Source organism: Notolepis coatsorum (genome assembly GCF_963971535.1).
Source record: "Notolepis coatsorum genome assembly, chromosome: 9".
Lineage (NCBI taxonomy): Eukaryota > Metazoa > Chordata > Actinopteri > Aulopiformes > Paralepididae > Notolepis > Notolepis coatsorum.
The window spans coordinates 113,700,455-113,726,075 of NC_140173.1; the positions used below are offsets into that span (position 1 = coordinate 113,700,455).

The 25,621-nt window shown below is 44.4% G+C and overlaps 1 protein-coding gene across 1 annotated transcript in view; it reads left to right on the plus strand.

The window, feature by feature from the left end:
- Nucleotides 1-25,621, plus strand: part of ttc27 (tetratricopeptide repeat domain 27) — a 427,052-nt gene that overhangs the window by 337,911 nt on the left and 63,520 nt on the right. The window contains exons 13-14 of the mRNA XM_084322115.1: nt 13,812-14,039; nt 21,557-21,655. Of these exons, the coding sequence (XP_084178241.1) occupies nt 13,812-14,039; nt 21,557-21,655 (327 nt within the window). The remainder of the gene's footprint in view (nt 1-13,811; nt 14,040-21,556; nt 21,656-25,621) is intronic.

Here is a 25,621-nt window from a genome sequence, read left to right on the forward strand (position 1 = left end):
GTGCTGAGAGAAGCATGGAAGAAGGGCAAGATACAAATGGGCAACAAGACAATCTATATCGACCATGACTATGCACCTGAAGTTGCTAAGAAACGGAGGGAGTACAACCGTATAAAAAAAAAGCACTAAAGATAGAAGGAATCCGCTTCCAGACTCCACACTATACCATGAGGATCCATTGGGACACCGGAGTCGAGACCTACACGAGCGCAACCGAGGCGCACAGCGAGCTGAGGCGAGGCATCATGGTGGTAGAAGTGGAAGGGGAAAGGGAGAGAGATGGAGGAGAGGGAACGCAGAAGCGAGGAAAGCGGGACCAGACACCGGCACCAGCAACAGGCAGGCAGAGGGGTCGAGCGGCAGCACAGAAGGCGAGAGAGAAGCTCAGCGAATACATGCATCATAAATAACAATGAGTAGAATCCTTCGGATCCGGCCATGATGGCCGTGGTAATGTTAAAATAAGTGCCCGGGAGGAGCGAGGTATTTTTTATTAGCGTAAGTTTTCTTTAGTGGTTAACATTGGATTTAAGGGATGGAGGGGTTCAAGAGGAGTGGGTGTTCCCCCCTTGTTTGGAGGTCACTATGTGTGCTAAATGTTATGTGTTTAATGTCGGGAGAAAATGTATGGTAAGGGGAGCCGCTAATGTATGCAATAACTGGAAAAGGAATGTCGGGAAACCATAACTTGAAAATGGTCAACGGTCTTAGTAACACAGTTAAGAGAAGTAGAATTATGACGAAAATCAAAAGAGAGAAGTCACAAGTGATCTTCCTACAAGAAACACACATGTCAAAAATAGAGCATGAAAAGTTGAGAGTTTGGATATCGAAATAAATGTTTTAGTACTTGCAAGAATAGTAGGAAGAGTGGCAACCCTGATTTCAAACTCTCAATTTTGAACTGATAAAAGAGAAAAAGGATAGAGAGTGGAGGTACTCGATAGTTAAATGCAAAATAGATAATGTAATGATAACCCTAGTGAATACATACACCCCTCCCGAGAGTGATAGAAGATTTTTCAAAATCTTATTTGACACAATAGCCTCTGAGGCGGAAGGGATACTGATTTGTGCAGGGGACTGGAATACAATATTGAACTATTCACTAGATACAACAAGTAAATCCAGACACATCTCTCAGATCAAAGGACCTGAATAACTTGATTAGGGAAGCGGGATGATGGAAGTATGGATAAACTTAAATGAAGGTGATAAAATCACAGCTTGAGGAGATGGGAAAGGGAGAGCTAGAGAAGAATTTAAGATACACAAAACAAACCTATGAATCTGGCCCAAGGGCAACCAAGATCTTAGCAAAACGACTCGGGGCACAGCAGAGTAGACACTTTATCCACAAGATCAGGGAACCCCATTCAGGAGACAACCCAAGATGGAAGACGAGGAGAAAATTGTCAATTGTGAAAATTGAGATGATTGTTTTTATGATCTTTGGATCTCTTGAGTATAGGGAAAATAGAGAATAAAGCCTTGATTCTCCCCCATCACGAAGGAAGAACTAGATATAGCCGTAGGAAGACTGAAAGCAAACAAAACTTTAGGGAGCGACAGGTTTCCAAACGAGTGGTACAAAATCTTTAAAGAAGACCTGGCCCCAGTAATGCTAGATTCCTTTAACTGGACACTTGAAAAGGCAGAAGCCCCCCGTCCTGGAAAGAGGCGGTGATATCAGTTATACAAAAAGAATAAAGAACATTGCGAATCATATCGTCCCATATCGATGTTAAATGGGGATTACAAGCTGTTCACATCTATACTAACTAAGAGAATGGAGGACAATCCTCCCTGACCTGATTCACGAGGACCAGACAGGGTTCATAATAGGCAGGCAGACACAGGACAATATTAGACGCACTTTACATGTGATAAAACAGGTGGAAAAACAACAACTCCCAGCAGGCTTGGTAAGTTTAGACGCGGAAAAGGCTTTCGACAGGGTCAGATGGTCCTTCCTGTTTAGGGTATTGGAAAGATTTGGATTTTGACGATCAATTCATCAACTGTATAAGAGCTCTATATGACAATCCAAATGCCAGAGTAAAGATTAACGGTAGCTTGTCGGACAAATTACAACTGTTCAGAGGGACGCGCCAGGGATGTTGTGCAAGCCCCGCCCTCTTCGCAATTTTCGTAGAACCATTAGCCCAAGCCATTAGAGAAAGTAAAGACATTGAGGGTGTCAGAATAGCAAGGGGGGACCACAAGATAGGCCTTTTCGCGGATGATATTATAATATACCTCCAAAACCCAAACTTGACTTTCCCTAAGCTAATGACCCTGCTCAAGGACTATGGCTGGATGTCAGGTTACAAGCTGAATGTCGCGAAAACCCAGATTCTCACCTACAACTTCTTACCCAGTAATGGAATGAGGAATGATTACAAATTGAATTGGGAAGCTGAATCAATGACCTACCTGGGAGTGATTATCACCAAGGATATGTGCAAATTAGAAGCGGCTAATTACAACAAGATTAATGATAAATTACAGAAGGATTGGTCGAGATGGGCTACACTCTTTCAGTACCAGAATAGAAGTGATCAAAATGAATGTTCTGCCAAGGTTGTTGCATCTCTTTCTCTCACTACCGGTCAAGGTCCCTGACTCCCAATTCATAGCATGGGACAAACGGATCTCTAGGTTCATATGGGCGGGGGGCAGACCAAGGGTGAAATTCAAAACATTGCAAATTGAAAAAGAGGGAGGAGGCTTGACACTACCCAATCTAAAGGAATACTACTATGCGGCCCAGCTGAGATACGCCGATTACTGGTGCTCAAGAGCATACAGGGCCAGGTGGAAGGACATACTGTAGAGACACACCTAGGATTCGTCCAACCTCAGGCCAGACTGGGGGGGAAAGAACACGCAACAAAACAGGGAAATAATTCAATAGTGGACCACACACTGGTGGTTTGGAATGAGGTGGTCAGGAAATACAAATCAAAAGAAGACAGTAGATTTGGCCTTCCTAGACCCTGGGACGCCACTTTTGACGGGTGGAGAGATAGAGGTATAACAGCCATATGTACACTTTTAGAGAACCATAACTTCATGTCTTTTGAGCAATTTAAGAGAAAACTTGACTTGGGAAATAACAATTTGTTTAGATATCTACAGCTGCGACACTTCTATGATACAGAAGTCAAGAATAGGATATCAGTAGGTGGTAACGGGGTGGTGGGAATGATGGAGATGGCGTACACGCGAACTCCAGTGAAAATAGTATCGGAAATGTACAAAAGTTTACAAGCTCGCAACAACTGTGATTCATATAATGTGAAGAAGAAATTGGAAAGTGAACTGAGTATAATCTTGACGGAGGATGATTGGCATTCTATGTGAGACACAACACTCATCCACTAGCTCTAGAGGATGGAGAGAATTCGGTTGGACATTTTTTTTATCACACCGCAAATTAAGAATAAACAATTAAAAGGGCAACAACCCTGTTGGAGACAGTGTGGACAGATGAATGCCAACCACTCTCACATATTTTGGTTATGTGATAAGGACGGTGCAACCATTTTCGAAGAGTGTTACACAGGAAATGTACAGAATTCTTAGCTAGGAATTCCCCATGGAACCCCAGCTGGTATACCTGGGTTTGATCACAGGAGACCATACACAATGAAGACTTGTACCTGTTCAAAATCATCACAATAGCTGGTAAGAAGGCCATCACAAGGCGCTGGCTCAAAGAAGCCGCTCCAGACAAAGAGACATGGAGGGGAATAGTGGAGGAGATAAGCGATATGGAAAAAATGACATTCCTGCTGAGACTGAAGGCCAAGACATACGACAGACGCTGGTCGAAATGGACAACATATGAGCCATCAGACAGTTAAAGACTGCCGAAACAAACAAACAAAACAGACCTGACATATCAAGAGCAAATACAGCTCGCCCCCCCCCACCATACAACACTGTCTTGTCCTGTGAGTCCTGTTTGTCCGGTCTGTCCTGTGGTGGTGGTTGTCATATTATTAATGTAACTGTATGCTTATGTGAAAATTGAAAATAAAAAAATAAAAAAAAGATGATGTAAGTCGGAATGTCAGAAGCCCACGTGAATCCTGAATGTGCAAGATATAAGATTAATCAACTTTCATGGCGGCTGGGTGGCGTAGCGGAGATTGCGCTCGTCACCAATGCAAGAGACTCCGCTATCGAATCCTAGTCTCAGCATTGCCTTCGACTTGGGCCGGCCGTCGTACTGGCTCATTTGGCAGAGTCAGCGGGTGGAAGTCGATGGGTGGGGATTGGACGTTGGACAGCGATGGCAACTGAACATTTTGAAAGATTAAAGATAGAGCTGATAGCGAATCTATTTGAGGCACAGGGGCGGCGCAAAGAGGGTCGCATCCTCCCCGTCTTAATCACGGGACGTTCAACACTCCGGTCATCACTGCGAGACAGCCGGAGACAGGGAGACAGGAGGGCACGCAGAGAGGGTCGCATCCTCCCGGTCTTCATCACGGGACGTCCGACACGCCGGTCAACATTCCGGTCAACACTCTCAGGTCGGTTGGGGGACGCCTGCACAGCAGAGACAGGAAGTATCGGGGGCAGCGTGAGCCTCCCACGCGTTACTCCTCGCCACAGAGTCCACGCTGTCTGGTGAAAAGATGCGACAGGCTGCCTCCTCGTGTACCGGAGGGGACACGTGATGCAAGGCTTCTATCCTCACTACAACCGACCAGTGGGGGGCATAGTCTAGCAATGTTCAAGACAGCGGAGGGGAGAATTGGCAATACGAAATTGGGATGGGAGAAAAATAGAAAATGAGGAGAAAAAGTGGATACAAAAAAAAATGTATCAACTTTCATACACTGTAGACCATAATGACCATAATGACATTATTACACCTGACTCATGTTCCGGACACGTACACCTATTCATTTAAAACATGGTTCATTATTACCAACACTTTAATGGTCCCAAATGGGAGGTTATGAAATGAAATGTGCAATATTGAAATACTTAATCTCACATGAATGTCCTACTCTCGCCTCTTAGACAGTGAACCCATTCACAATCCAGACGTTTATGAAGCACAAAATGTTATTCAATCTCTTGAAATATTCAAAGGCTGATTGGATTTCCCCCCTCAATGTGCCAGTATGGGTGTAATTTTCCACACTATAGCGGCACATTGAGGGGGGAAATCCAATCAGCCGTTGACTATTTCAAGAGTTTAATTTATAATAAAACACACGATACTTAGGGCACACTAGTATCCTGTGTTTTATTATGAATTAAACTCTTGAAATAGTCAAAGGCTGATTGGATTTCCCTCCTCAATGTGCCGCTATATTGTGGAAAAACAAACTCATCTTGCGGGGGAAAGGGCTATGGCTCGTACTACAAGACCCATAGAAAAGCAATAGATATGGCCAATGGATGACTCTACCCTAGCCCTTTTAAGGGAAGGGTCAGTGAGTGCACAGAACGCCTTATGCGCCCAACCCTGTACAATAAGGCTGTCTGTGCTAGTGTACTTGAGATAAATACTTAGCACACATACCCCCCTCTCTCTGTGTATCTCTCTCTATCTATAGCTATCTCACTCACTCCCTCTGTCTCTCTATCTCACTCTGTCTCTCTCACTCTCTGTCTCTCTATCTCACTCTCTGTCTCTCTATCACACTCTCTCCCTCTGTCTCCTTTTCTCTCTCTCTCTCTCTCTGTCTCTCACTGTCTCTCTCCGTCTCTCTCTCGCTCTCTAATTCACAATCAGCCCCCTTTCCCTTCTCCCACCCTCTTCTCAAACAGAGAAAGTCCTGCTCAATTAGGCCTTTAGATGCTTTGTTCACCACAGATGGGCCTATTGTCCCAGTCATTGATTGATTGATTGATTGATTGATTGAAAACGTTATTAACAGATTGCAGAATGGGTACAATACAGTACAGCTCAATACAAAACAACTGCTACATCGGGGTCCCCCATTTTCAATTCATTAGGAAAGTCATGCGTATTGGCTGCGCAGAACATGTCAGGGACTGATATACTGTAGCTAATCACACTTATTATCCCATTGATGTTATGACCTCCATAACATTCTCTTTTACCACCAGAATATTGTACAATCCCATGTACATGACAAAGAAGGCTAAGGAGCAGTGGTAGTGAGACAAACGGGCAAGCATATCACAAACACACAAGGATGGATGTGGGGGGGGGGGGGGGGATTAAGAGAAGGCAGTGGAGAAGAGATACTGTAGGTATTGTGGCAGGTTTGAAAAATCGAGAGACTCTTGAGTCTAATGTGTCAGGGGAGGGAGTTTAGTTTAGTTTTTATTTATTTGTTCGAGAGGGACGATGTACATTAAGGAAAATTTTATAAAATAGCATGTAAATGTACCCAATTGTAGCCAAAAGGCTAGTTTACATTGGCAGTCCCCCTGTCAGAAATAATACTAGTGCCTAGTACAAAAAGATTAAAACACAAATACATTAGCAATAACATACATAATTCAACCCTTGCAATATACACATTTCATCCTCACATAGTAGTCAGTGTTAACATCTTTAATTACCTATCAACCAATTCCTAAGAATATACTTGAAGGCGTTGAATGAAATGGACTCTCTAATGTTCTGTGGGATTTTATTCCACTCAGGCGCTGTTTTATAAGAGAAAACCAATTGCCCAAATACGCAGTCTCCTCTGGCTGTCCCTCTGGTGACTCTGGCCTCCCAGTCACAGCCATTCAGTGCACTCTTACCGTCCACCGTGAAACTGTTAGGAAGATTTGTTGTAGTCCAGGCCTTGGACAGGCTCCCTGAGCGATGGCTGTTCACAGTCAGGAAAGGCCATGGAAACCAGGGCTTTTATTTGATTTTGATCAGCCGTGCCAATAATGCTGATGCACCATGGCAACGTGATGCCCTTGAGGTCGTTATTGATATTAGAAGGCAAACATGAGGGGAGATTGTGTATAAACCGCAGGGATAGAAAATACTTTCATGCCAGAGGTGATTATATGATGGACAAAAAAGTGTGGATAAAAGGGAATTATAAGTCTCTTTTGAAATATAACATTCTGAAGTTTCTTACCCAATAAAGAAAAATCACTTTTAGTGCTAATGAAATAGAGTAACATAGGGCTGAACTTGAGTTGTACTTGTAATTGTGTACTCACGTTTTTCTGTAGTAGTTGCAATATCCAAAAAGATAATATCCCAAAAATTTGGTGTAAGCTGAAAACAAAGTGGGTCCATATCCTGAAGTCTTGTGTAGTACAGGTCCAAATTTCATAAAAATCCGTTCAGAAATGGGTGATTTAGAGCGATTTTGGTAAACTGTGTACAAAAAGAGAAGTTCTCCAGTAATCCATTTCCTCATTGATGGCAATGCATTCCATGTGTTTTTCACTTCCTGTTTTCGCTTGTAAATTTTCACCTAGATCCCTGATTTGCACAACCCCACGTGGGGTATCATTGGAAAGCTACACTCATTGGCTACAACACTGTCCAATCATTTTCGCAATCGGCGAATGATTGACCGTTCCAGAGCCTCGGGAGTCAGGGGTGGTAATCTGAGGCTCGCATGTACTGACATATCGGTATGTAACTCGAGAACCGCTGAACGGATTTGGTCTGTGAGGTGGCACAGGGATTAAAGCGCTCCGTCTTGAGATGGATTTCCGTCAATTTGATTCGGAGTCGTGACGGATTTTCCGTCAATTGGCTACCTGGTATAATATGATTTGTAGATGGGAACAAAATAAGCACCCGCCAAGTGCCAATGGCGTGTAGATTTACTCTTTGGCTGGTAAATTACGGAGGCTACTCGCCACCCTGGCGTGTACAAAAATTGGGAGCCAACTTTCTGAATTTTCATAAAAGAAATAGCTTCTGTGTCAGCAGTCGCTTCTATACGTAACGTGTATATGTGTCCGTTCATAGCATGAGAGGAGTGCACCTCTTACTTCAAATTGTATGCAGTGATTAACAGTATTTCCCAGCGGAACACAAGTTACGTTACACAGCCAGGTCGAGCTATGCACGCTTAGCTTGCTAACGTTAGATAGCAGTGTTTATAAGGAGTCGTCTGCCAACAAATATGTTGTTTCAACAAATGTATTCACAAAATTGATTACCATCCAAACGTTATTGAAGACTCCTGTGACCAGTAAGTAGGTACTACATACGTCTCAACTTTTATTAACTATTTTTGACCAGAGCAATATGCACAAATGTTCTACGTTATATGCGTAAATGTCCGCTTTGTGCCTAAAGTCAAGACTCGACAGTGTTTGTGCACACTGCAACATAGCTGCAGTTAGTCGCTTGTTCACCAACAATCTCAACATTTGCATCCTAGGCATTTTCAACAAGTCAAAGGAAGACGAATATTACCTAGCTTAACTAGCGTTAGCTCAAAAGCACAGAACCGGACAACTGTTCCGCTAGCTAGCGATAACAACAATAATACTTCCGGTCGGGGGGTTTCAAAATAAAAGAGTGAAGTCTAAAACACAACCTTTTTTTTTTTACATGAAAACGAAAAAGATTGGTTCCCCGTGTGAATGTACGTACACACAATTGTCTATACACGCAGAAGCATACTGGTAGTACAACGGTGATCAGAATGCATGTTGCCAACGCAATTTGACATGACGTCCCGGGTTGCTACTGGATAGAACAGAATGGTAGCCAACACTTATGATTTGTGATTGATTGGTTAATTATGAAATATTAATCTTATTGTTTTTAATAGTGTTTTTGAGAGACTATTAGAATACGCGTTCGGAAACACCAAGGAGTATTCAAAGCCTGTAAAATGGTATTTGGGACAGCCCTACATTATATATATGTTTTAATTAGGGCTGTCAGTTTATCGCGTTAATTAGATTAATTAATTACACAGCAAATTATCGCGTTATGAAAATGTACTAAAAATGTATTACAAAAACTAAAAAATAATAATAATTTTTTTTTAATCATTCATTCCATTAAAACGTAGAATAAACATTTACAGTTTTTTTTAAATGGTCCATTTGCATGTTCTTGGTATCTGAATCTATGGATCTCAGGGAATGTATTCCCAGTGTCAGAAATACTGTCTGTTACTAGGCTTGAGTAAATTGTAATGAACCAATTATTTCTTTCCCTTTTTTTTATATACTGTGAATAACACCATGCTAAAATTGACCAGACCTGAAAAATTTAAGCAAATTAATAAAGGGAAGATGATTAAACAGAAGGTTTTGTAGATACAGTACTGAATTCTGCCTTCCGGACACATGCAATTTGTAATATGTGTATATAAAATATCAGGCCTAAAATGGTTATGCTCTTAAAATGCGATTAATTTGATTAATTAATTACAAATTAATTAGATAATTTTTTTTAATCGCCTGACGGCGCTAGTTTTAATAAATTATCTGTATTTTCTTTTTTTTTATCCACTTTTTCTCCCATTTTCTATATTTTCTCCCATCCCAATTTCGTATCATCCAATTCAACCCTCCCCTGTCACGAACGCTGTTTCTTGCCTCCCACAAGCCGGCTGCAATGTGGACTAAGTCATACATAGCACAAGTCCCCTCCGGTACTTGAGGTAACAGCAGTCGCATCTTTTCACCTGCGCAGCTCGATCTCTCAGTGGCGAGGAGTAACGCGTGGGAGGCTCACGCTGCCCCCGACACTTCCTGATTCTACTGCGCAGGCGCACCAACCGACCTGTAGGAGTCGCTGTCCACAACGCCCGATCCCCACCCATCAGTTTCCCACCCCCTAATACGGCCAATGTGTATTAGTATGAACAACCAGCTAAACTGAAAGCAATGTGGAGCGCTGGGCTCAAATAGGCGATTCGTGGCGAGCGCCTTGTCCACTACGCCACGTAGCCGCCCGGTATAAATTATCTGTATTTTAAACTATTAACGCTGACTCATTCCTTCAGTCCACTCAAAATGATGCTAATATTCCTTATGTTGTTTATTATATTAATTGAAAATAGCATATGAGAGTATTATATAGTAATAATAACACATGGCGATATACTAAAAAGCTATTTATCATTTTTGGCTGGTAAAAAATCTGCCTGGCTGGTAGTTTTTTTAATCTACCAGCCACCTTGGCTGGTAAGCCAAAAAGAAAATTGTGTTCCCTGCGCACTGTTTCCCTTGTTTAGTTCCTTGTTCAAGTCATAAGCTTGTTCAGTTGTCACAATGTACTGTAAATAAAAACATGCACTAAGGTTACAGTATGTAGATTTATTTATTTGTATGACAAAGTCAGAGTCAACTCTTGCAAAGTATCAGTTTTATTTAATGAATTGAAAACGGCATTGATATTACGTAAAAGCAAACTGGCAATAGAAAAGATGTTCAAAATAATCTAGTTCCCCAACCTCTTTAGCTGCAACATCCCTCATATGGGACGTTTTTCGGATTTTTGCAACCGGCACTTTGGCGACCCATAGTGGCTCGGGTGTGCATATTTTGTAATACAATGTATATATCGAATTGAAGGCTTATTTGTTGCCTGTCGATAGTGATAAAATGCGACAAAATCTGTTCAGCGGTTCTCGAGTTACATGCCGGTATTTGAGGCTTGTGCAAAGTACACGGTATTGCGCAAAATACCACTCCCGACTCAGGCTGCAGTAGTTCCGTCAATCTAGATCCGATCTCGAAAATGATTGTGGATCGTTCTAGCCAATGAGTGTGGCTTTCCAATGATACCACACATGGGGATCTAAAAAAAGAAAGAAAAAAAAACACGAAAGAACACAAACAGGAAGAGCAAAACAGCCAAATGAATTGAAGTCTATGAGAAAACTGAGTTTTTCTTTGTACACAGTTTACCAAAATCACTCCTAATCACTCAGTTTCTGAATGGATCTTTATGAAATTTGGATATGTACAGTACTACATAAGGCTTCATGCTATGGCTCCGTCTGGATTTGTAAGCCATACCATCTTCTGGGGAAATACTACCTCTGGACTACTAACTACTACAGAAAAACTTGAGTAACAAGTTTTTTTAAAACTCAAGTTCAGACCTATGTAACTCTATTACGTTAGCACTAAAAGTGAATTTTCTTCTGGAATCAGAAACTTCAGAATGTCATCTCTCAAAAGAGACCAGGCTCATGCATGTGCTATAAGTATAAAGCATGTTGTTTTGGTTTGCAAAAAAAGTATGCAGTCCTCAAGTTCAAGTAAAAAAATTGCCACTTTTCTGCCCGCTTGTTATTAAAACGCTAACGCTATTAAAAAAATATATACAGTGGAGGTTAAAATAAGAATATGACTTGGCCTGAAAAAAAGTTCAGTCAGGAGATTTTTTCTTTTTTGCTTTAATCCCGTATACGGGCCCCCACCTGTTAAGATAAATGAAGAGAATCATAGCCGTTGTAAATTCACACGACTTATAAAGAATGTCTGCGTTGCAATCGCATCAGAATTGGATGTCTGAGCAGAACTGATCTTGATTTGACATTTGATATGTGAAGCGCATTGCAGTCCAGGAGAAAATCCACTTGGTGTAGATATCGCTTTAGCATTATAGATACATTAGTATACAAGCCAAAGCTGAGTAGTGTAGATAAGAGGGGGTATAAACACAGTCAAACTAGTGGGAGTCTGAGGAATCTGAAGTCAAACTAGTGGGAGTCTGAGGAATCTGAAGTCAAACTAGTGGGAGTCGGAGGCCTGAGGAATCGAATCACTACACCCACACACCAGTGTTTTCTCTTCATGTACCTCGTCAGGAATCAATCCGGTGTGTTGGCTTCGGTCTCATCGAGACTTGGACAAGTAGGAGAACCACTGCTGTTGATTTGGGCCAGTTCATTATCCGTCCTTAAGTGGACTGTGTGTTGTGGCTCGTCCAAAATATACAATTCAAACCGTGCGTTTCTTTCATGGAAAGAAATGGCAAGTGCACTTGTTCTGGAGGTCATTTGAAGGTCAGAGTAATTGTAACTCAATCTCTCCTGTCTTTTTATTTTCCTCTTCTTTCTCTCTCCACTCCCAACTGTGTTCCCGTCTCCATCCTTCTCTTGGCCCCTCTCCTTCACCCCTGTTTCCCCTCTCTCCTTCCTCGATCTCTCCATCTCCTCTTTCTTATTCCTTCCCTCTGTCCCACGCTACCCACAGCCTCCTCCATCTTTCTCTCTTCTTTTCTCTCTCCATCCCCTCTTAATCCCTTCTCCCTCCCTCCCCCTCTACATCTCTCTGTCTTATCTAATTCCATCCATACTCTCACCCCCCCCCCCTCTCTCTCTCTCCCCACTCACCCTTCCCTCCATCGTCTTTGTCTACACTGGAAACCTTCCCCACCCCATCATTCCTACCCTAATCCTTTCACTACCACACTTTATGTAGTGTGGTAGTGAAAGGGTTAACCTTCTGTAGTGGGGTAGTGAAAAGGTTAACATTCTGTAGTGTGGTAGTGAATGGTTAACCTTCTGTAGTGTGGTAGTGAATGGTTAACCTTCTGTAGTGTGGTAGTGAAAGTGTTAACCTGTAGTGTGGAAGTGAAAGGGTTAACCTTATGTAGTGTGGTAGTGAAAGGGTTAACATGTAGTGAAAGGGTTCTGGAGTGGTAGTGAAAGGGTTAACCTTCTGGATTGTAGTAGTGAAAGGTTAACCGTATGTAGTGTGGTAGTGAAAGGGTTAACATTATGTAGTCTGGTAGTGAAAGGCTTAACCTGTAGTGTGGTAGTGAAAGGTTAACCTTATGTAGTGTGGTAGTGAAAGGGTTAACCTTCTTGAGTGTGGTAGTGAAAGTGTTAACCTGCTGTAGTGTGGTAGTGAAAGGGTTAATCCATTACCCCCCCCCTCTCCCCTCTACATTTTCTCTCTGCCTCATCTAATTGCATCCATACTCTCACCCCCCTCTCTCCACACCCACCCTTCCCTCCATCTTCTTTGTCTAATCTGGAAACATTCCGGTCTGCTCCATCATTACCTCCTTTCTGTCCCTCTCTGCCTATCTCCCCACACACACACACACACACACACACACACACACACACACACACACACACACACACACACACACACACACACACACACACACACACACACACACACACACACACACACACACACACACACACACACACACACACACACACACACACACACACACACACACACACACACACACACACACACACACACACACACACACACACACACACAAACCTCCACCCACCCTCCTCCTTAGGGCTGGTTATTGGAACCAATGTGATTTTGATTCATAATCGATTAAATTACATAGTGGCACGGTGGTGTAGTGGTTAACACTGTCTCCTCACAACAAGAAGGTCCTGGGTTCGATTCCTGCTCGGGGACCAGGTTGCCGCGTTGCCAGGTACTCAGGTGGGGTATCTCCCAGACCTTTCTGTGTGGAGTTTGCATGTTCTCCCCGTGCTCGCAAGAGTTTCCCCCCCAAAAAGAGATAAACCAAATGGAAAAACATACAGAACAGATCGCTAACGCAGATGGACAGGAGCACCCACGCCTGCTCCCGGCTGCCCTTGGGGGGGGGAAGGACGATGGGATGGGTCAAGTGCAGAGAGGCATTTCATCGGCGACCTAATGCGTGTGTGTGTGTGTGTGTTCCTGTGTGTCGTCCATCTTACATGTGTGTGTTGCTGCATGACAAATAAAGACTTCTTTCTTTTTCTTTGTTGTCAAAAGATGTAATTTTGCTCAACTGAGTTTCCGTAGCAGTTCAGCAGAAGATCTTCACACATCGACAAGATCGATTTGGGGAATCTTAAGAATCAAATGTTTTTTCTTCTACACCCTCTTCTCCCCAGGCGGAGGAGATCCTGCGGAGGGAGCTGCAGAAGAAGGAGACCCCCAGTCTCTACTGCCTGCTGGGTGACGTCCTGCGGGACCACCAGTACTACGACCGGGCCTGGGAGGTGTCTGGCCGACGGAGCGCCCGCGCCATGCGCTCCAAGGCCCTTCTGCACCTCCGCCACAAGGAATTCCAACAATGTGTAGACTGCTTTGAGAAGTCACTCCGAATCAACACCTTGCAGGTACTAACCTTTTTTGTTTTACCTCTAGGCAAAAGAGCCCCTCTTGGTGTGGTACATGTTCTGTTTTGGTCTGACGTGTGGGTTGGAGTTAAGTTGGGATAGCAACCCCTCCCCTATCACCACTGAATTCCAACTGACGCGTCAGACCAAGTGAACAAAGTGGCTGCTGTGTCTAGAGGACACTGTGAGACAGCATTACAGAGTTGACCTTTACACTGGGGGTGGAACCATGTGTTGTTTTCAGGCCGGATACATATTATTAGTTAATCAAGAGGTCAACATTATTGATTACAGAAACACAAACCCTTCCACACAGCTAGGGGTTTCTCTCTCTCTCACTCTCACTCTGTCTCCTTTTCTCTCCGTCTCTCCTTCTCTCGCTGTCTCACTCACTATCTCTATCTCACTCTGTCTCTCTCTGTTTCCTTTTCTCTTTCATTCTCTCTGTCTCTCTCTCTCTCTCTCTCTCTCTCTCTCTCTCTCTGTCTCCTTTCGCTCTCATTTCTCTTTCTCACACACATATCCCAGGCAGAGGAAGTTGTGTCGAGACGGTGGTGTCTGGGATTTTGTCGCTACCTCAGTCCTGTCTGCTTCTATCACACATATGCCAACCAGGCTGCCCTCCACAAACCACACAGGGGGGGGGTATAGAGAGGAGAGCGGTTGAGGTTGGAGAGGGGGGACAGGGAGGTGAATGAGTGATGATGAGTAGAAGGTGGGGGCAGAAGGAGAAGAGAGTTTAGGAGGAGGAGAGAGTTGGGGTGTGTGCTGAGGGGGGGCGCAAGGAGTAGGAAGGTGGAGAGAGTTTAGAGAGGAGGAGAGAGTTGGGGTGTGTGCTGAGGGGGGCGCGAGGAGTAGGAAGGAGGAGAGAGTTGGGGTGTGTGCTGAGGGGGGCGCGAGGAGTAGGAAGGAGGAGAGAGTTGGGGTGTGTGCTGAGGGGGGCGCGAGGAGTAGGAAGGAGGAGAGAGTTGGGGTTTGTGCTGAGGGGGGCGCGAGGAGTAGGAAGGTGGAGAGAGTTGGGGTGTGTGCTGAGGGGGGCGCGAGGAGTAGGAAGGTGGAGAGAGTTTAGAGAGGAGGAGGAGAGTTGGGGTGTGTGCTGAGGGGGGCGCAAGGAGTAGGAAGGAGGAGAGAGTTTAGAGAGGAGGAGAGAGTTGGGGGGTGTACTGAGGGGGGCGCGAGGAGTAGGAAGGTGGAGAGAGTTGGGGTGTGTGCTGAGGGGGGCGTGAGGAGTAGGAAGGAGGAGAGTTGGGGTGTGTGCTGAGGGGGGTGCGAGGAGTAGGAAGGTGGAGAGAGTTGGGGTGTGTGCTCAGGGGGGCGTGAGGAGTAGGAAGGAGGAGAGAGTTGGGGTGTGTGCTGAGGGGGGCGTGAGGAGTAGGAAGGAGGAGAGCGTTGGGGGGTGTACTGAGGGGGGCGCGAGGAGTAGGAAGGAGGAGAGCGTTGGGGTGTGTGCTGAGGGGGGTGCGAGGAGTAGGAAGGAGGAGAGTTGGGGTGTGTGCTGAGGGGGGCGCGAGGAGTAGGAAGGTGGAGAGAGTTGGGGTGTGTGCTGAGGGGGGCGCGAGGAGTAGGAAGGAGGAGAGAGTTGGGGTGTGTGCTGAGGGGGGTGCGAGGAGTAGGAAGGAGGAGAGTTGGGGTGTGTGCTGAGGGGGGCGCGAGGAGTAGGAAGGTGGAGAGAGTTGGGGTGTGTGCTGAGGGGGGCGCGAGGAGTAGGAAGGAGGAGAGAGTTGGGGTGTGTGCTGAGGGGGGCGCGAGGAGTAGGAAGGAGGAGAGAGTTGGGGTGTGTGCTGAGGGGGGCGCGAGGAGTAGGAAGGAGGAGAGAGTTGGGGTGTGTGCTGAGGGGGGTGCGAGGAGTAGGAAGGAGGAGAGTTGGGGTGTGTGCTGAGGGGGGCGCGAGGAGTAGGAAGGAGGAGAGTTGGGGTGTGTGCTGAGGGGGGCGTGAGGAGTAGGAAGGAGGAGAGTTGGGGTGTGTGCTGAGGGGGGCGCGAGGAGTAGGAAGGAGGAGAGCGTTGGGGTGTGTGCTGAGGGGGGCGTGAGGAGTAGGAAGGAGGAGAGAGTTGGGGTGTGTGCTGAGGGGGGCGCGAGGAGTAGGAAGGAGGAGAGTTGGGGTGTGTGCTGAGGGGGTCGCGAGGAGTAGGAAGGTGGAGAGAGTTGGGGTGTGTGCTGAGGGGGGCGCGAGGAGTAGGAAGGAGGAGAGTTGGGGTGTGTGCTGAGGGGGGCGCGAGGAGTAGGAAGGAGGAGAGTTGGGGTGTGTGCTGAGGGGGGCGTGAGGAGTAGGAAGGAGGAGAGTTGGGGTGTGTGCTGAGGGGGGCGCGAGGAGTAGGAAGGAGGAGAGCGTTGGGGTGTGTGCTGAGGGGGGCGCGAGGAGTAGGAAGGAGGAGAGAGTTGGGATGTGTGCTGAGGGGGCTGCGAGGAGTAGAAAGGAGGAGAGAGTTTAGAGAGGGGAGCAGGGAGATGAAGAGTGAAGGAGAGAGAGAGGAGAGGGAAGCAGGGGGGTAAAGAGTGAAGGAGAGGGAGAGTGGAGAGGAGCAGGGAGATAAAGAGTGAAGGAAAAAAAGAGGCTGCAGGGAGTACAGATGAAGATGATGAGAGTACCTATGAAGAGGATGAGAGTACTTATGAAGAAGATGAGAGTACAAATGAAGAGGCTGGACGATTTGTAAAAAAAAATATGTAATTGCGATTATTTGGACTGATATTGCAATTGCTATATGATTCACAATATATATATCACAATAATATTTTGATCTATTATTATTATTAAAGGGGACATGCATTGCTATTCCTTGCACTATTTGGGCAACTTTACACAATTCCTGTGAGTCTATGGAACACATCTGTAATTTTTTTTTGTTTTATATTTCTAATCAAGTACTCAAAAGCATAATTTTTCTATCTCAGGATTTCAGGCCGTTATTGGATGGGCTCCGCCCATAAGTGGTTTGAGTGACAGTCACCCACACAGAGAGAGATTGAGGGGGATACTTATTAATTTCGCCGTGGGGGGCATAATCCCACGGGACAATGCATTGTAGGGGTGGATGGTATAAATGGTATACGGTATGAATTTGCTCTACGGTATGGATTTTGACTATACCGTGTAACCGGTAGAGCAGCTCTAAAATAGCAATTGGAGTATTGCACAGTGCAATACTCCAATTCAGCCATTGGCAATTCAGCCGTTGGGTGGGGGGACGCTGTTGAGCGGGCCTGTGACCAGACCTGAAAGCGCCCCTGGCTCTGTGGCTCTGCAGCTACATATGCTTCTAGCAAAATCCAGCATCCAGCCCCGCTGTTTGCAATGGGAGCAGCACTGAGTCTCGACTCTGGACTTATTTTATTTGGAATATAATGACTTTATACGCAAAAGTAGCCTAGTTTTAAGTTAAAATATTATAAATCTACATGCCTTGAGGATGTCATTCTTTATATAGCCTGCCTATTAGGCTTGGGCGGTATGACGGTATTAAGGTATACCAGGGTATTTAGAAATACCTACGGTATTGATTTTCAATACCGTCCGTCACCGTCAAAATCACAGATGCGCTTCAGTTTCTATAACAGTGAAACAGAGTTTTGAGTGTAGTGCACACACTGAGTGTAGTGCACACACGCGCCAGCAGAGGGCGAGACCGCTCTAGTGGAGCGAGTGGGTCACAACGGTGTTCACGTTTTACGGTAATGTTGCGACAGTGCTGTGAAAGTACCGTAAAACGTTGTGACGAGAGCAGTGTTGTTGTGGAGCAATCCGTCTCTTATTATATGTGAACTAAAGAGTACAAGGTTTACACAACAGCCCCCACTCGCCTTTTTATTGTATTTGTACCGTCCTGTACTATCCGCTGTCAGCTGTTTATCTCTCTCTGTGAGCTACTGAGCTTGAATAACTAGCGTTAGCTCACGTTAAGTAGCGTTAGCTCTGCGGATAATCTTAGATTACCCTGAACTAAATCAATGACTAGGTTATAAAGCATTCAAGTAGTTTTCACTGCACATAGAAGTAGCCAAACAACGGGAGCATTTCGGGAGCATATGACCAAAACCCAGGCAATTTCTAGCCCTTAAGGAATCAAATAGTCTGCCATGGCTATAGGCTAGATGCTAACGCTAAAACGGTGCAGGCTTCTACCGGTGCGGGACTACCATTCTGAGAGCTGACGATGATTTGTTTACTTGGTAACACGTAACCCCCCCCCCCCCCCCCCCCCCCCCACCCCCGCTGATGAAAATGAAAGTCATACCGTGCACCGGGGTATTATAACATAAAGGTTTGCCGGTTTGAAAATAAGGATACCGCCCAAGCCTACTGCCTATCAGGCAAAAAAAATTATTCGAACGGAAACACTGATACCGTGATATATACCGTTACCGTCTATGCTTCAAATTATACCGTGATATACATTTTAGACCATACCGTCCACCCATAATGCATTGGTAACTTGTTTCAAATGACAATATATACCTCTGTGAATATTATTGCACGGATCGGAATACGGGCGTGCGCGTGGGAGCATGCGCAAAGATATTTTGACAGTGATATGCGAGTGCTCCCGACTGCGAGGGAGAGAGAGAGAGATAGATCGAGAGAAAGAGAGGGACTGTGCGCAGGAGTGTGTACAAATTTGTGTGCGCCATGGGGATGGGTCTTCTCTCACACACACACACGGAGCATTTACACACAACCTCCCGACCGCGGGGCAGGAGCTTCTCTCACACACACTCATGAGAGAGAAGCTCCTGCCCCGCGCGCGCGGTCGGGAGGTTGTGTGTAAATGCTCCGTGTGTGAGAGAAGACCCATCCCCGCGGCGCACACACATTTTTACACACTCCTGCGCGCGGTCCCGCGTGGTCCCTCTCTCTCTCTCTCTCTCTCGCTCTCTCTCCCTCTCTCTCGCTCGCTCGTTCTCTGCCTCTGTCAAAACCCGTTTGAGGAAGTGTCGGGTTACACTATGCGCTACAACCATAGAGGGGGAGTTACTGCAAATCAGTACCTTATTCACCTCAGCAATACTGTCAAATCAGAACGGCTTAGTTTAGTGAGGGAAGATCTCGTGAACTCGAGACTAGACTGATGAGTCAATATGATAATTAGAGACACAGACCACATTGATATAATCCCCCATTGCTAGGAAACAATGCTAAACACTATTTATAATGCATGGGACCTTTAATATTATATGATCTATTATTCAAATCTTCAGTGTAAAAGCTTAAATGATTGTGGTGTGATTTTTTTTTGTTATGTACCAAATAAAGAGTTTTCTTCAGTCTATAAAATCACCTCCTGCGATTTGGATATTGCACTAGGCCATATTACGATTTCGATAAAAGTTTGATTAATTCAGCCCTACCATACGGATACAATTCTGGTGTGGACACAGGCACACACACACACACACACACACACACACACACACACACACACACACACACACACCACCCCCCCCCCCCCCCTCAGCTTAGCCAGGGACTTGGAAAGAAGCAAGTTTGTTTCATCTCAAATCTGTCTAGGGGCTGTTTTGGGCGACAGAGAGAAGAAAAGACAGAGACTCATAGAGAGGGAGGGCGGTAGAGAGTGAGATGGAGGGAGAGGAGAGGAGGGAGGGAATAGCAAAGGACTGATGTCTGGGCTAATTTGCATAAACAGGGGGCCTGTCAGTCAATGAGCCAGGCCCCCCCCCCCCCCCCCCCCCCCCAAGCACGCCTGTCACTCTCACCATCTGACAGGTGGGCCCCCGCCCAAAGAAAACTACCCCCTGACTCCAGCGCGAGAGGGTGCCTGTTTTTTTTTCTTCAAACATCTACATAATTTCTCTCCTGTGAGGCACTTGTCATTTAGGTGGTGAGGGTTTGAAGGCAGGAGTTAAAGAAAGCAGGCAAGCTGTGTTTGTTTTTCTGTGGGGAGAGTAGTGGGTCAGGTTAGTGTGTCAGCCCAGCAGAGCTACAGTAATGCTGTCATCTGTTGACATGGATGTGATCAAACACTTTGCTCATTTGTTAGTCCTGCACTCTGTAGCGATCCCTTTAATCGCCTGTCCTGCTCTCTGTAGCGATCCCTTTAATCACCTGTCCTGCACTCTGTAGCGATCCCTTTGCAAGTTTGCCCGTCTCATACCACTCTCTGCCACCACTCTAAGCCTATGGAGATGTTTACCTTCTTTGCAGGGCTATAACTTTTTTAATTGTATTGCTAAATTGACATTACTATGGCCCATTCAACATCGATTATCTATCGTTCAGGATGTAGGAACGTTATACTTTTTCATTCATAGATTCATACGAAAATACCGTCTAGAATATAAATATGTTTTTATCGTTTTCTGCAGTAATTCCTAGAACGTGAGTTCTAGGCATAAACGCATATATAGATTATCAACTGCCGTTTGTTGCCAATACACGCTATATTAAAAATTTCAACTGTACATGATTCTAAACGTTATGACTGATCATGCGCGGATGAACGAGGCGGGGGGTCGTTTATAATTCCGTGATCGTCAGTAAATGCTTTATGTAGTATGGGTGATATATTGATCAGAGCAGTTTGCATTAATAATAATAAACAATCACACTGAAAATGCCATCAGCGTCCTCTTACCGTTCGCTGATGAGACTGGAGGAAAAAGATCCCACTTATTTGACGTGGATCGCCTAGATCCATTTCCGGTTTGTATAATAATAAACGCCCAAATCATATCGATTCTTGAGTTATGGCAGCGATCCATATGTACGGACGTGTGTCTAGAGTCCCGCAACAATATGTGAGTGCCGGACGCATTTCCCCGGTACACGGAGATCACCAGAGATCCATTTCCGGTTGTAACTCGCCCGATCACCACCAGGCGGCAGTATTGAAGCGTTGCAGAGTTGTGCAGGCTCCCACTTTATCAGCCGAGGCTGGGTGAGGGCATTCTGAATACCATGGCGAAAAAATTAAATATGATCTCAATAACGTCGTACGCCGTGGAATGGCAGAATTAGCATGACCTTGAAACACGTTGTACGACGTTTTTGGCGCAGGATGTGTTAATCACCTGTCCTGCACTCTGTAGCGATCCCTTTAATCATCTGTCCTGCGCTCTGTAGCGATCCCTTTAATCACCTGTCCTGCGCTCTGTAGCGATCCCTTTAATCACCTGTCCTGCACTCTGTAGCGATCCCTTTAATCACCTGTCCTGCGCTCTGTAGCGATCCCTTTAATCACCTGTCCTGCGCTCTGTAGCGATCCCTTTAATCACCTGTCCTGCACTCTGTAGCGATCCCTTTAATCGCCTGTCCTGCACTCTCTAGCGATCCCTTTAATTACCTGTCCTGCGCTCTGTAGCGATCCCTTTAATCGCCTGTCCTGCACTCTGTAGCGATCCCTTTAATCACTTTAGTCACGTTTGATAAGAACCAAGGTGTCCAATCGTATTACACAAGCATACATTCTATATGTAAATACAGTGGTTTGTTGTAACTTGAATCTTGTCTTATCTCTCTTTTTTCTCTCTCTATCTTTTCTGTGTGTGATGTTCTTCTGCAGCTGGGGGTGTGGTTCTCCCTCGGCTGTGCCTACTTTGCCTTGGAGGGATATGAGGGAGCTGCTAAGGCCTTCCAGAGGTGTGTGGGGCTGGAACCAGATGTAAGTACTGGTACCACATAGGATTCCACCCATACATGCTTTTAAAGGCAGGTACCACATAGGATTCCACCCATACAGGCTTTTAAAGGCAGGTACCACATAGGATGCCACCCATACAGGCTTTTAAAGGCAGGTACCACATAGGATTCCATTGATAACAGACTTTTAAAGACAGGTACCACATAGGATTCCATTGATAACAGACTTTTAAAGGCAAGTACCACAAAGGATTCCACTCATACAGGCTTTTAACTCATTCAGCACCAGGGATTAGCCAGGGATTGGTCCCGTAGCACTGCCACGCTTTAAAGATACAGTAGGAGTGCGTCACCTTGTTTGTAGAGCTATATCTATATTCTATATTATAGCTATTAATACTATAGTCATTTGACACTGACTTTCTTCCGTCCAAGATGCAAAAAAGAGATAATTTTTTCATGCATACGTTCACGCGTTATCCCGTGGTGAATATAAGTATAATTTCAGAGTGATCCGGGATAATTCCTGGGAAGCGAGTAATAGGGCGCAACGTGAATTCTACTATAAGCGTTGGCGTTTCTTGCCTGGACACGCTACTATTTCCAAATCAAATGTATATAATAGGTATTATGTTTCATCATGAATGCATGAAAGGGGGGGGGGGTCGTTTCTGATGCTTTGATTGCCAGTAACGGCATTCGTGTTGAACACTACAGAAGCCGATCAGCTGGAGGGATATGAAAACATTGTTGGATCAAGGTGAAATTGATGTCAGATAGTCCTTACCTGTGGTCAGTGGTATTCCAAAAAGAATATTCCAATTGTCTTGATCGCAATTTCCAGTATTGGTGTCCATCTGGTCCCGGACATAATTTGACACAATTTATGTATCGAGTGTGCCAGATGCATTTCGAAGTGGTCGGAAGAAGCGACTTACTCGGCTCCATCTAAATATAGCGCCCGGAGACATTTTAGTGTAACGCAGGGTTAGATATAAGGTTTCAAAGGGTGGGCGACACTGCCATCTGGCAGGATGCGGCCGGTATTGCACTTTGGCAATCTCAAAATCCTTTCATATGGCAACACCGGATTCCATTGATAACAGGCTTTTAAAGGCAGGTACCACAAAGGATTCCACTCATACAGGCTTTTAAAGGCAGGTAATGGAATAGAATAGAAATAGAAATACTTTATTTATCCAGAGGGAAATTCGGGATAAGATTCGATAGGGTTCTTTAAAGGGGAACTATTTTACTATTTCTTTCACTATTTGGGCACTTTTACACAATTCCTGTGAGTTTATGGAACACCTCTGTAATTTAATTTTTTTTAATTCATTGTTTTGTATTTCTAATGAAGTCCTCAAAAACAGCATTTTTCTACCTCAAGATCTTAAGCCGTTTTGAGCCTGGGCACCTAAACCACTGCGCCGCCTGAACATTATCATGCAGCGGTGTCTCTCTGACATCACAAATCAGCACATTTTCAGATGACTCAGTTCAGTGAGGGTGAATATTGTGAGAGGAGAATTGGAAGAATGCGCCAATATGAGAATTAGAGACATAGATCATATTAATATAAGTCCACATAGCTAGGAAACAATGCTAAACACTGAAAAAGGCCATTTATAAGATAGTTCCCCTTTAACTCATAGGGTTCCACCCATACAGGGTTTTAAAAGTAGATAGTACTGATGTTTTCAGACTGAAACTGATAATAGTATGTGTAGATATTCAATATCTTTATATTTGAAAATTGTTATGAAAGTAAATAAATAAATAAAATACAAATACAAAAATCAAGGATTAATAGTCATGGAAAAACTGGATCATGGAAGATGTTTTCCATGTCTGGAAAAGTTAAAGAAAATTATACATGCCCAAAAAGCTTTGGAAATATCATGGAATTCCTTTATTTATTATTAAATTTTTTTTAAGCAAAGCCTCTGATTTCGGGTTTGAATACAGATAGGCCTAGGTCTAGTTATTTTAGAAGGAATAACAACCCAAATAATTTTCTGATTACATACAGGAAAGTCCACAGTCGTCATAGCTGTAGCTTTTAGGGGTGGGACGGTACGCATCCGAACCGCGTACCGTACGGAACGACCCCCGCGGTTCGGGGCGTCTGTGTATCGTACGGTTCAGATGACGCGCAAATAAAAAAAAAATCATTTGGCGGAGCCGGGAGAGGCGAGCACTGGCTGCAGGCAGCAGCAGCAGCAGCACTGCAGCCAGGTGCTAGTCAGTTTGTGTAAAAATGGCAAGCACAATATAAATCAATCTTCATTACGTCTTTAAAAACATAGCCATTAACATTACATAGGCCTACACACATCTTGCCATAGCGTTAGCAGTTTGAACCGGGACTATTGCCGCTTTCGTGCTGCTTGTTGATGTTATGAACTCCTCCTAAACTGAAGGTCCCACACGCTAAAATGTCTGTGGGGACCCGCGCCAACCCATATATAGTTCCAACTCACCGAATTACGTAATCTACCACAGTTGCACTCAATATTTAAATAATGTTAGTCTAAATAAATGTAGACAGATAATGTACGTATTTTAAAAATAGAATGAACAGAGCAGTGTTGTTTTTAAACAGTACAGTGTGTGTGTGTTAGTTTGATGTATGCTGCCAGTTAATACTTTGACAAATGTAGCCTATATTTTTCAGTCAGTTCGGTCTTTGTGTGCCAAACATTATTTAAGGCTGTAAACACTTCCTCCTCGTGGTAAAATGATGTGCCTGATGTCAAACTGCCTCATTCTTTCAGTTTTTGCATGACTACGTCCTTGAGAATAACTGAAAAGTTGGATTATTTTTAGGCTATATATATCTTATGCTAATTCTGGTATTTTTGGGGTTAATTATTATTTTTTTTTTATAAAAAACAATATAACGAACCGAACCGAAAACCGTGACCACAAAACCGAGGTACGTACCGAACCGTGGGTTTTGTGAACCGTCCCACCCCTAGTAGCTTTCCAAAACAAGACCTGAGACATTCAAAGAAGCTGTCCAACATAAAATGTAACATTTGAACAATAGAGGAACAACGGCAACACTTTTTTTCTTGCTTAATTTGGCTAAAATTTCGCACTTCATTCATTTCCTCACTGCCTGGAGAGATTACTTTGATGACGCTCTCCCCAAAAGGGTTTGAATCACGTTCTCGATTAATGCTCAGGCATGAGTACAGTGCTGGCTTTTGTCATGGTGTAGTACCCCCTAAAAAGTACACATTTAAAAAAAATTGCAGTTCCCCTTTAACACATTGATTGCTGGCCTCATCCTTAGCAGCTGACGCCAGCACTGTAAACGGTGGGAGTCACTCACCTTGTTTGCAGGGCTATAACTATTTAAATATTATAGCTATATATGCAATACTATGGCCCATTTGACATCGTGTATCTATCGTTCAAGATGAGGAAAAGGAACCTTTTTTCCATCTATATGTTATCGCTTTATACCGTGGTGAATATAAGTATGTTTTTAGTGGTCTGGGGTAATTCCTGGAAGGCTAGTACATTTACATTTAGTCATTTAGCTGACGCTTTTATCCAAAGCGACTTACAAGTTCTGTACGACAAGCCATCAGGAAGGGCACAACTCTATCAGCTGAGTAACAATGTTCATCAAAGTGTTGAGTGCTACAGTGTAGGTTAGTTTATTAGGACAAGTGCATGACAGTATGTACGTACAGTACATACAGTATGACGTAGTAATGACCCACGACGCATATTATACTTAATCCATTGGCATTTTGTCCCTATACACGCTACAATTAAAAATTCAAATGCATATGATTGGTATATTATGTTCCATCATGCATGCGTGAAAGGGGCGGGGGGTCTTTATGATTAATTGATTGTCAATAATGGCATTCGTTAGTACAACAGCATACGTTGATCAGAGCGATGGCTGTGAGAACAAGACACAATCAAGCTGAAATTAACATTAGATTGCTCTTACCTGTGGCCTATG